The sequence below is a fragment of the Hyperolius riggenbachi genome, chromosome 2 (genome assembly GCF_040937935.1).
Source record: "Hyperolius riggenbachi isolate aHypRig1 chromosome 2, aHypRig1.pri, whole genome shotgun sequence".
Classification (NCBI taxonomy): Eukaryota; Metazoa; Chordata; class Amphibia; order Anura; family Hyperoliidae; genus Hyperolius; species Hyperolius riggenbachi.
This window is the reverse complement of record NC_090647.1, coordinates 392,782,979-392,795,751: the sequence shown is the minus strand read 5'-3', so window position 1 is coordinate 392,795,751 and position 12,773 is coordinate 392,782,979. Positions and strand designations below refer to the sequence as shown.

Genomic DNA, 12,773 nt, shown 5'->3' with positions numbered 1-12,773 from the left:
ACCGCTTTGTGAATCAGGCCCTTTGTGTGAAACGGCCGTAAGGCATCTGTGCCCAGCACCCACCGCACCGCATCACTCTCCAAGATCTGGTACGTTCACACTATTTATTGCTTCCATGATGACCTGAAGTGTCCTTATTGTTATGCCATGTATTGCATGCCGAAGCATTGATGCACACCACTCTGGATTAAAAGTCTTGTCCGCAGTGCCGATTTATCCTCTGCCTTCTTGAATTGGAAAGGAAGAATGGATCGCTGCAACCACCAGGGTAGCCAACGGGAGTCTGGGACCCAAAGCATCAATTAGCAGTGAACAAGAAAGGATGTCCCGCTGCACCGTTGTAGGGTAAAAGGATCTCTCCGACTTTATCAACACATCAGCAAAAACACAGACGACAGCTCACGCGTAACGGAACTTTGTAAGCTATGATTAAGGAGCCATACAGAGCTCCGATACGCGTGAGCTGTCGCTTGTGTTTTTGCTGATGTGTTAATAAAGTCGGAGAGATCCTTTTACCCTACAGCGGTGCAGCGGGACATCCTTTCTTGTTCACTGCCTTCTTGAATTGTTCTGCAGTGAAAAGGTTGCAGTGACTGCTGGTACAACAATGTGCGGTTACACAGGTGCAGTAAAAGGTATGCAGTGACTGCTGGTATATAATACAATGTGCGGTCACAGGTGCAGTTAAAGGTATGCATGGACTGGTATTACACAATACAATGTGCAGTTGTCATACACACAGGTCCAGTGAACAGTTATGCAGTGACTGGTATTATATAACACTGCGTGCTGTCACACAGGTGCAGTGAACATGAACAGGTATGCTGGTTTTACAAATGTGCAGCTGTCACACACAGGTGCAATGAACAGTTATGCAGTGAAGTTTAGACCAATGATGTAGTATAGGGGTGGGTCGAACTTGCCATAAAGTTCGTGTTTTGAACGCAAACGCGAACCACCGATGTACGAATAAGTTAGCGGCCGAACTGTTCGGGACAACTCGATCCAAGAGCTCATTAATGAATGAGTGCAGCAGGGACAAAGCTTGAAGAAAGGGGTAAAGCTAAACCATCCAGGAGTGTGTGTTACTAGGCAGAATACAGTGTGTGCGTTCAGAGCAGGAGGTGAAGCCGTTTGGTGAATTGTTGTTTTAGGAACTGCGCAGCCAGCCACGGGGAGGAAATAATAAGTAAGGAGCTGGAGCCTGGGCTAATTTGGGTCGGGGTTAGTTGTTTCTTGTGGTGTAAATAAAGATAGCACAAATGACTACTGTGCAGGAGCCATGTTATTAGCAGAACAACCAGTAACATAACAGTAATTACTGGAAAAAGGAAACAGGAAGTAAACCACACAGTCATATATCATAGTGTTGCACTTGCACAAACATAACATCCATAACATCTTCCCCTTGTTTTTCCCCTTGGAATTCAGTTCTGGGCACCACATTACAAAAAAGATATTGCAGTTTTAGAGCAGGTGCAGAGACGAGCAACAAAATTGATACGTGGGATGGAAGGTCTCACTTACCAAGAAAGGTTAGATAAACTGGGTTTATTTAGTCTAGAGAAAAGACGCCTTAGAGGGGATCTAATTAACATGTATAAATACATCAGAAGGCAATATAATATCTTGACGGATGAGCTTTTTGTCCCTAGGCCTTTTCAAAGGACTAAAGGGCATGATCTGCGCACGGAGGAAAATTGTTTTAGCCATTTATTTAGGAAAAGGGTTCTTTACAGTAAGAGTGATTAAGATGTGGAATGCATTGCCACAGGAAGTCGTTATGGCAAACTCTATACCTGCATTTAAAGGGGGCTTAGATGCTTTCCTTGCGTTGAAAGACATCCATGGCTACAATTACTAGGTAATGCCTAATGATGTTGATCCAGGGATTTTATCTGATTGCCATCTGGAGTCTGGAAGGAATTTTTCCCTTTAGGGGCTAATTGGACTATGCCTTGTAAGGGTTTTTTCGCCTTCCTCTGGATCAACAGGGATATGTGAGGGAGCAGGCTGGTGTTGTACTTTATACTGGTTGAACTCGATGGACGTATGTCTTTTTTCAACCAAAATAACTATGTAACTATGTAACTATGTTAGTGTTAATAAATTAACATTGTAAATTTGAAGAGACATGACAATAATGCATTCTATATTTTATAGATTAAAGCGGAACTGAATACTCCTATAAAAACAAACAGTTTCACTTATCTGGGGCTTCCCCAAGCCCCCAGCATCTGTCCTGTCCCGCGCCGATCCTCCACGATCCTCGGTTCCCCGCTAGATGGTGTTATTTATTGTACTGGCCAGTAAGAATACTTACCATATAGAATAAATGGGATACAGATGGGGACATCAAACTTGGAGAAGGATTTAGGAGTACTCATCGACAACAAGTTAAATAATTGTATTCAATGCCAAGCCGAGGCAGCTAAAGCTAATACAATTTTGGGATTCATTAGAAGGGAAATAAAAACTTGAGATGCTAAAATAATATTGCCCCTGGAATATGGAATTCAGTTCTGGGCACCACATTACAGAAAGGATATTGCAGTTTTAGAGCAGGTGCAGAGATGAGCAAAAAATGTACCTGAGAGATGGAAGGTCTCGCTTACCTAGAAAGGTTAGATAAACTGGGTTTATTTAGTTTAGAGAAAAGACGCCTTAGAGGGGATCTAATTAACATGTATAAATACATCAGAGGGCAATAAAAAAGCTTGGCAGATGTGCTTTTTGTCCCTAGGCCTTCTCAAAGGACTAGAGGACATGATTTGCGCATGGAGGAAAAACGTTTCAGCCATTGATTTAGGAAACGGTTCTTTACAGTAAGAGTGATTAAGATGTGGAATGCATTGCCACAGGAAGTAGTTATGGCAAATTCTATATCAGCATTTAAAGGGGGCTTAGATGCTTTTCTTGAATTGAAAGACATCCATGGCTAAAATTACTAGGTAATGCCCAGTGATGTTGATCCAGGGATTTTATCTCATTGCCATCTGGAGTCGGGAAGGACTTTCTTTCCCTTTTGGGGATAATTGGACCATGCCTTGTAAGGGTTTTTCGCCTTCCTCTGGATCAACAGGGATATGTGAGGGAGGAGGCTGGTGTTGTACTTTTTTTTTCTGGTTGAACTCGATGGACGTATGTTTTTTTTTCAACCCAAATAACTATGTAACTATGTAACTCCTGGGGCTTGATTCACTATAGCATGCCTTATCTGAGTTAACACGCCTTATCAGAGATAACACTCCTTATTCGAGTTAACACTCCTAATCAGAGATAGCACGCCTTATCAAAGTTAACACGCCTTATCAAAGTTAACATGTCTTATCAGAGTAGCATAGCGAGCGCTACAAACCCACAGGGGCTCAGGGCAGGACAAGTGGAGCTCTCGTCATTGTCAATTAGCAGGCATACGTTCGTAGTGCTGGCTATGCTACTCTGATAAGGCGTGTTAACTTTGATAAGGCGTTTTATCTCAGATAAGGCATGCCTAGATGCTTTCCAGGGGGCGTAGATGCTTTCCTTGCATTTAAAGACATCCATGACTATAATTACCACGCAATGCCCAGTGGTGTTGATGCAGGGATTTTATCTGATTGCCATCTGGAGTCGGGAAGAAATTGTATTCCCTTTTGGGGCTAATTGGACCATGACTTGTAAGGGTTTTTTGCGTTCCTCTGGATCAACAGGGATATGTGAGGGAGCAGGCTGGTGTTGTACTTTGTCTGGTTGAACTCGATGGATGTATTTCTTTTTTCAACCCAAATAACTATGTAACTATGTAACTATTTGTCTTAGTGAATCAAGCTCCTTGTCTCTTACTTCATAAAAGCATTTTAAACTAATCTTTTATTACTGAATAGCAGCACATCTCTGTTAATAAATGATAATAAAAAAAGTAGCATTGACTGAATTCAAACCTGCACAAAACTTTTGTCCATTTCCTTACCACTGCGCTGTAACACAAGCTCACTGTGATCAGTTAATTTACTGGTACCATAATTTTCTCCTTCCAACATGACAAGCCCATGCGCTATAATGTTGCAATCAAAGAATGCTAAATAGTGTTTTGCATTAAAATGAATGGCGGCGCCATCATGGTCAAGGGGAGTTGTGCGCAATTTTTTCCTCCTCCGGGTGTCATGTGTCTGTGATTCTGAGGGGTAAATGTGTTTTCGTTTTAGTAGTGTGTGTGTGTTTTCAGTCGATCAGTTCCGGTGGTAGATCGCTGGCCCATCAGGGTGCTTCAAAAGGATTTCAAAGTCACCAAGGGTGCCCTTACCTGAAAAAGTCTGTTATATATATATGAATTTAGATAGTCTTTTATGAATGAATATGGCTATATTTTATTATTTTTATTCTTGTTCTTCTTTTTGCATAAGGTGGCACATTTAGGCTCCATGCCCTAGTGCAGTGGTTCTCTTTCTTTTTCAGGTGAGGGTACCCTTGACGACTTTGAAATCCTTTCGAGGCACTCTGATGGGCCAGCAATCTACCACCGAAACTGATTGTCTGAAAACGCACACACACACACACACACACACACGCACGCACGCACGCACGCACGCACGCACGCACGCACGCACACACACACAAACACACACACACCAATCAACATCACCAGTTACGCAATCACGCAATTATCCATAAAAAACCCTCTCCCTCACAAAAACACATTTACTTCTCAGAATCAAACTGACACATGTCTCACACACACACACACACACACACACACACACACACACACACACACACACACACACACACACACACACACACACACACACACACACACACACACACACACACACACACACACACACACACACACTAACTATTAAATGCTCAACCCTCAGCAATTATTTCACTGAAAAAAAAATTCTAGCCTCCCATGTTCAAAAAGTGCTTGGTGCGTTGAGGTTAAGCAGTATGTCCACTTCACCCTCCTCCAGACATCCCCCCACCACCTGAAAAAGGCCATCAGAAGTGACAGGGACAGATTGCGTTGCTCCCCTGGCAACTGCTCGCAGTGTACCAGGGTGCCGCGGCACCCAGTTTGAGAACCACTGCCTGTGTAAGGATAGACTGCTGTGGGTTAGGAATATTTAGTCAACCTCCAATTAATACTTCAGAGAAGGGCAGCAGGTTCTAGCTAGCTGTTTGTATGTGCATAATTATTGCCAAGTATATGTGCTGGCAGGTTTTGTGAATGACACAATACACAGTCTGATGCAGCTGTCCAATAGGGAAAATCCTTTTACAAGTGGTGGGAGGAACTATGCAGATTATTTCCCTTTGCGGTATAAGTTGACAGGATGCCCTGGATCCGTAGCCCCGATGAGCAGGGCCGGATTTCTGGAAAGGCCACAAAGGCCATGGCCTAGGCCGATAAAAAATCAGAAGGATAAAAGGGCGGCAGAACCTGAGAGAGATAAGAGGCTGCATGTCAAAATAAATAATTTCCCCTTCTCCAAAGCCGCTCTGCTTTACTGCACACACAGTCAGAATTCCAGAGCTCCGTGTATTTTCCTTACTTCTTGGTGTGCGATGAGTGCTATCTCCTGAACATACACGCTTCAGTTTAATGCCAGGGGTGTAGGTAAACATGGATCACCATGTGCTTGCTGGGCAGTCTGTGACTCTGGTAGTAGACACAATGTCTGATCCAGTAAGGTAATCATTTTAACAGAATTATTTCCACTTTACAACTCAAGCTGGGCTAAACAGTGTATTGCTGGTCAGACTCTGTTAATGACTTGAGCCATTCCTTCTCTCTCCCCCTAGATTGTAAATCTTAAACAGAAAGATAAGGTTTTTTTTTCCTTAGAGAGATTTATGGCAGCCCCTTCTAAGCTAAATCTTAACCCCTTGCTGGCTCATTCTAAAGGCATCAGTACGGCAGTAGTATGAGATAGACAACTTCTCTATAATTATAATTGCAAATGTACTGTTGTATAGTTTTGTATTGTTACTTTCTGTTTTGTATACCAAAAGTAATAACATATACTAAAAATTTAAATATATATATATATATATATATATATATATTTGTACCGTGTTGGCAAACAGTAAAAAAAAATCTGTGAAAGAATCAGTACAATAAATAATATAAAATAAATGCAACAGATCTGTGATTACAGAAGAGCAGAGAGGGAGATGAACTGCTCTGCTACTTCATGCCTGGTACACACCATGCAATTTCCCATGAGATAGATCAGTCGAATCGATTATTTCTGACAGGTTCAATCTGATTTCTGATCATTTTTCTATTCGACTTTGTATAAGTGATCGCAAAATCGATTCAACCCATCTATCTGGTGCATACCAGGCATTATGGACTCACCGCTCTGACAGGAAAAACAATAATTTATCATTTTTCAGAGAGAAAACATTTATACATATACACAAGTCACTAAAACAGGCATTTCCTCCTGCAAACAAGTGATTGCTAGTCAGGGTGTTGGACAGAATGATATTGAGTGAATGAGTGAGTGTGTGTGTGTGTGTGTGTGGGGGGGGGGGGGGGCGGTTGGTGGCACCAGGCCTGGGGCACTGGGAAGTCCAAATCCGGCCCTGCCGATGAGTCCTATTGGACGAACCACATAGGGCGGAGCCAGAGCGTTGTGACGTCACTAGGAAACAGCCGGCCGATGTGTGAGAGGAAACTGACTGAGGGAGAGCGGGACGCTGCGGTGTTGCAACTCAGAGTACCCGGTTGGACAGCCTAGTGGCCAGATATGCTTTCTATACCTTTGCAGACGTAAGTGCAATTCTAGAATTAGCGTGATGAGCTGTATTTAACAGTATCACGCTATGGTGCTTTGTTTTTTATGTCTTTTATGGAACTGGATTAAAGCTGTGTGTTGAACTATGGAGAAGTAGGCAATTGAGCTTATTGTGGAGAAACTGTGTGTGATTTTTAGACAGCCCTAGACCCACCTGTTATCTGAGGTGGCAACAATCTGGTGAGCCCCTTCACTGTCGGTGAGGGGTGTGTTGTTTAACATCACTGAGGGTGTTTCATCAGTGGCTGCTTTGCACTTGGGTGCTATATCTATATTGCAAAATTAACTGTTACCTACAAACAGATTTATGCTATTTCAGTTCTTACTTTCTTTAGGAACTAAACACCTACAGTGGAGAGCGCAGGTGGAATATCATTTTTTAGACTGTATTTTACTGGAACATCTGATCCTGCGAACTGAACATAATTATTTGAAGGTTGACTTTTTTTGTTTTAAAAACACTTTTCTTTTATTGGTCAGATGAAATATGCTAATTTTTTGAGATAGGAAATTTGGGTTTTCATGAGCTGTATGCCAAAATCATCAATATTAAAACAATAAAAGGCTTGAACTACTTCAGTTGTGTGTATTTTAATCTAAAATATATGAAAGTCTAATGTGTATCAGTACATTACAGAAAATAATGACCTTTATCACAATATGCAAATTTTTTGAGAAGATCCTGTATGTTACACCACCTTATATGTCTCAGTCAGGCATCAGTACACACATGGACTTAAAGGAGTTGTCAGGGGAAATAAAGTAAAATGAATGGTACCTACCGGGGGCTTCCTCCAGCCCCAAGCTCCTAGGACCTCCCTCGCCGCAGCTCTGCCTGCAGCCGTTTGCCGGAGCTCTGACCCGTTCCCTGGCGATGACGTCAGAGTGACCTGGAGGTTGCTCTGTACTGCGCCTGCGCGATCGGCGCTGTAAATCACCGCCACGTGGGCCGGAGCGGACTGCGCAGGCGCAGAACTACTGCTCCTGCGCAGTCTGCTCCGGCCCACGTGGCGGTGATTGACAGCGCCGATCGCGCAGGCGCAGTACAGAGCGACCTCCAGGTTTCTCTGACGTCATCGCCTGGGACCGGGTTGGAGCTCCGGCAAACGGCTGCGGGCAGAGCTGCGGCGAGGGAGGTCCTGGGAGCTTGGGGCTGGAGGAAGCCCCCGGTAAGTACCATTCATTTTACTTTATTTCCTCTGACAACTCCTTTAAGGTGTCATGATGATAATGTACCTGCTGCTGGTGCCTTTTTAGAGGCGTCATGGACGTGACGTGGGTGCCCACAAGAAGAGATTTAGAAGAGGGGGATAATTCAGATGGTGAGACAGAGAGGATGAGACGAGTTGTAACTAGCAGGGGGAGATCATCAAATGGAGGTAGTGGCACTGCCACACAGAATGAATCAGCAACTGGGGTCAGCCAGCACACACGCCCGCCAACTTTTGCTGTTACTACCACCACCACCAGAATGCTGTCAAACCAAAGGTCACCAGTGTGGCAATTTTTTTGTGTGTCTGCCTCTGACAACAGCAAAGCCATTTGCAAAATATGCCAAAGGACTCTGAGTCGTGGGAAGTCCAACACCCACATAGGTACAACGGTTTTGATAAGACACCTGAGCTCCAAACACCAACACCAATGGGAGCAACACAGGAGAATCAAAGTCTAAGCCACCTTCCTGCTGGTCCAGCTTCTTCAGCCATGTCACCCTCAACTGTCCTTGTCCCGTTGCAGCCAGGGGTGCAGCTAAGGTTTTTGTGGCCCCAAGCGGACTGTAGGCTGAGGCCCCAACCCGCTTAGGTGTGATTATTGCGTGGGAAAGTGGGCATGGCCATGGCATGTGGTGGGGTCAGGATGGTGCCATGACATGTGGGTGGAGCCAACTGCATGATGCTTACATGTCAATATGGACAAAAAAGAACAAAAAAAATTCAATGTAGAAAGAGGTAGATTTTACACCCCCCCCCCCCCCCCAAAAAAAAAAAAATAAAAATAAAAATACATAAACAAAAAATACATAATTAAGTAGGACATTAGACTATGGTAGGGATTAGATGGTGAGCTCCTCTGAGGGCAGTCAGTGACATGGCTATATACTTTGTAAAGTGCTAAGAGGTCACGGCGGTAGTAATGCACTAGCACAGAACGCTGCGATATGCAGAAGCACACACAGCCAAGCATGCACAACAGAGCACACAGCCAGCCCGGTACACCAGCCCCAAGCCTTAGCAAAACCAGCAGTATAGGTGTGTAACGAATGGGGAATTATCTCCGTGGTTAGCGCACAAGATGTGCGCTGACACTGCGGAAATCCTCCACAAGCGTTTGAATAACAGAACCCAGCTTTGGTGCAATGCACCTGTAGAGGGGAATTCCCACCGGCAGATGGAGCTGTGGAGTGCAGAGGAATGAACCCTCTGCACTGCCACAGATGCCAGATAGGCATTGTACGAGGGGAAGCAATACAGGGAAAGATAGCCCCTAGTTAGAGAGAGTGAGCACAGAGACAGAATGTATGTACGTCCACCAATCTAGTCGCCACCTGGCGACGGTGAACACACAACAGCGAAGACCAAGTGGGAGAGCAATCGCAAGAATGGCGTTTGCTAACAGTGACACAAGACTGAGTAAAGACAGAGCATAGGTATAGTAAGAAAGATACAGCAAACAATAATGATCAGAACGCCAAGGAAAATAACAAATGCACTAGCTAAATGCGGTCACCGCACGAGAAGCGCAACAGCGACAAAACACGTTAATGGCGCGGTCTCCGCACGAGAAGCGCAACAGAGACAAAACACGTTAATGGCGCGGTCTCCGCACGAGAAGCGCAACAGAGACAAAACGCGCCAACCCTGACTAACAAATGAACCCAGAAACACAAACAAATGAATAACAGAAAACGCTTGCTAATCAGTTGCCTAGCCTCAGGCAACAGCAAGCGTTTGCTCCGGACAAACAGACAACAGGAACAAGTCAGGTCCTCCCTCTGCCACATCTGGATCACCCTGGGGGGGCAACATGTGCACAGCAATGGGGAAGAGGTCCGCCATAGCAGCCTCATCATCATCCCCCTCCCCCCCACCGAGACGACACGCCTGTCCTCTTGTGCCTGCTGACCATCATCCTTCCCTCTCCACCCTCGCACCACTGCAGCTGTGCTCTGCTGTTCCCCCTCAACAGCAAGGTCAGGGACCTCCAACTCAACCTCCATCAACTGCAAGTCCTCCTCCTCAGAGGTGGACTGTGCCTGCTGATCCACCTGGGTCAGGGCTGCCCCTGCCCCTTCCAGCAGATCGCAAATTGCCCTGTCCAGTAGGCAAACCATGGACACCCATTCGTAGAAGGATGCCCATTCCTGGTTTACTTTGTTGGTTCCCTGCAGGAAGGAAGCCAACACCAGGCACACCTGACACATCTGCCCCAATCTGCATTTGGAATGACTTGTAGGTGTGTGGTGCCAGAGACGTTCTCCTCAATGATGTAGCAGGTGACAGCCCTCCTGTGCTGGCACAGCTGCTCCAACATCGCCAGGGTGGAGTTCCAGCGAGTAGGTACATCAGTGATGAGACGGTGTTGTGGTAGGCCCTCACGCTGCTGCAGGTCGACCAGGATTGCTGAGGCAGTGGTGGAGCGGTGGAAATGGCAAACTATTTTACTTCCCCAGGCTGGTCATCTCCAGTAGCACTTGGCAGTGGTGGGGATTCATGTTCCTGCTGAGGTGGGGCCTCTTGGCGGGTGTGCCAGAGGAAGGAACTGGACCAGAGGAGTCAGCAGCATCTCTCCTGACCCCGTGGGGTGGCACCACCCACTGGGATGCTGCTGCTGCTGTGCCACTTGCGGCCTCACCCCCTTCGACCAAGCTGACCCAGTGCGTGGTGAAGGACAGGTAGCAGTATATCCCAAACTGGCAGCTCCATGAGTCCCTGGTGACATGGACCCGCATGGCCACGGTGTGGTGGAGCAAACGAGCCATGTTTGCCACCACAAACTCATGCAGTGCTGTAATTGCCATGCGGGAGAAGAAGTGGCAGCTGGAGATATGCCACTCCAGGATCCCATACTGCAGGAGCGCACGCATGTCACTCCCCTCCTGCATAAGGGAGTATGGTAGGAGCTGGGAGCACATGGCCCGGGCAAGCAACCAGATGTGCCTGTGGCCATGAGGCAGAGCCTTGGTCACATCCGGAAAGGCGTCGCTGTGCAGGGTCTGCCGCTTGCTTGCATGGGAAGCTGAGGAGGGAGCTTTCGGGGCAGCAGTGGAAGTCACGGAGGACTGGCTGCCCTCACCAGTCTCAATGGTGGTGAGAGTTCTGGAGGGAGCAGTGTGTTTACAGAAACACACTGCAGAAAGGCAGGATGCTGCTGCTGAAGGTTGTGCAGTGGGTCTCCTGCTCTGACCACTGGCAGCATCCTTCATCCTCTCAAACTACCCAAACTGTGCACAGTGATGTGTCCGCAAGTGGTTATGGAGGCCTGAGGTACCCATCTTGGCAGATATTGTAAACTGCAAAGCTTGCATTCAGTGGGGAGATATGGAAAAATGTCCATATTGGGGACATGAACACCCCCCTATGGCTGGAAAGGGGTGCCGGTCTCCCTCTGGTTTGGGGTTGCGTGGTGGCTGAAGCAGTGGGCTGTGGCTCCTCTCTTCCATGCCCACTGCTGGCCCTGCCCCTTGCCGCCATGCTGTGCCTCTCTACCACAGCCTCCTCCTCCTCCGACCTGCCTTGGAAGGAGAACTGTGCTGGCACATATGGACAGTCCAGCAACTCATCCTTCTCCTCCATAAGTGTTGTACAGGTGTAAAATAGCAAAATTGCACTGTTTTTAAGTAGAAAGCACTTGCTCACAGCCAGATAGCACAGAGAAGCTCTCGGCACTACCAGAGTCAAGCAAGGGCTAGATTTTCAAGATGGATGCCACCTTGTATAGAGGAGGGGAGGGCAGAGGCTTCCCTCCTCTGATTGGTTGCTAGGGCCCTGACATCATACAAGATAATTTTCCTGGTTACCGTGATTCTGGATTCGTAAACATGGCTACCCGTGACCATGAGCCGGATTTCGAATGCAATCACGTGTGCATTGCATTCGAAACTGGCATCCGTGATCAAGAGCCGATCACGAAAAATGGCTCATGATCACAGGGTAGCAGTGATCACAAGCTCGTGATGAGCACCACTGATAGCTGGCTGATAGTTATGTTAGGAGTCTGAAGTTGGGTCAGAAACGATTTGTTTTGCTGTGTTTCACTTTTATGTGTTTTTCTTTTCCTGTGTTTGTAACACAGAGATTTATTGTACAGGTTTGCTTTCATGAGATGAATGGCAGTCATGCTGCAGGTCTGACATGTCTCAGTTTCCAAAATGGTGACACAGCTAAGGGAGGGGCCCTCCCCCAGAAAAGGTTAGTTACATAGTTATTTGGGTTAAAAAAAGACATATGTCCATCGAGTTCAACCAGAAAATAAAGTACAACACCAGCCCGCTCCCTCACATATACCTGTTGACCACGGTCCAATTAGTCCAAAAAGGGAAATAATTCCTTCCCGACTCCATATGGCAATCAGATAAGATCCTTGGATCAACACCACTGGGCATTACCTAGTAATTATAGCCATGGATGTCTTTCAATGCAAGGAAAGCATCTAAGCCCTGTAAGGAAACGCGGAAAAGCCGCCGTCTCTCAGGGTGAGGCGGCTGTTTCCGCGTCCAGGCAGAGCGGCGGAATCCGCATTGGGAACGGCGGAATCCGCCTTGAGAACGGCGGAATCCGCATTGGAAGCGGCGGAATCTGCATTAGAGGCGGCTCCCACGCTCGGTTCACTGGATACATTGCAAGGCAGTACTGGTGTGGCTGGGTCTGATAGTCCTCCAAGATTCAGAGTGACACGCGCGCGCGCACTGAGGCAAAGCTTATATAGCAGCCAGTAGTAGGTCAGCTGACCAAGCTGGTCAGCTGACAATTCTGAGCCCTCTCATTG

The 12,773-nt window shown here is 46.5% G+C and overlaps 1 protein-coding gene across 13 annotated transcripts in view; it reads left to right on the top strand.

The window, feature by feature from the left end:
• The window catches only part of PLXNA2 (plexin A2), a 3,799,727-nt gene that overhangs the window by 3,240,985 nt on the left and 545,969 nt on the right, over positions 1 to 12,773 (top strand). The window contains exon 27 of one of the 13 annotated variants that reach the window (XM_068269781.1): positions 7,124 to 7,218. The exons of the other annotated variants lie outside the window; for them this stretch is intronic. Within the exon in view, the coding sequence (XP_068125882.1) occupies positions 7,124 to 7,171 (48 nt within the window). The 3' untranslated portion in view covers positions 7,172 to 7,218. Of the gene's footprint in view, positions 1 to 7,123; positions 7,219 to 12,773 lie in introns of those variants that run through there. 13 annotated transcript variants of the gene reach the window in all.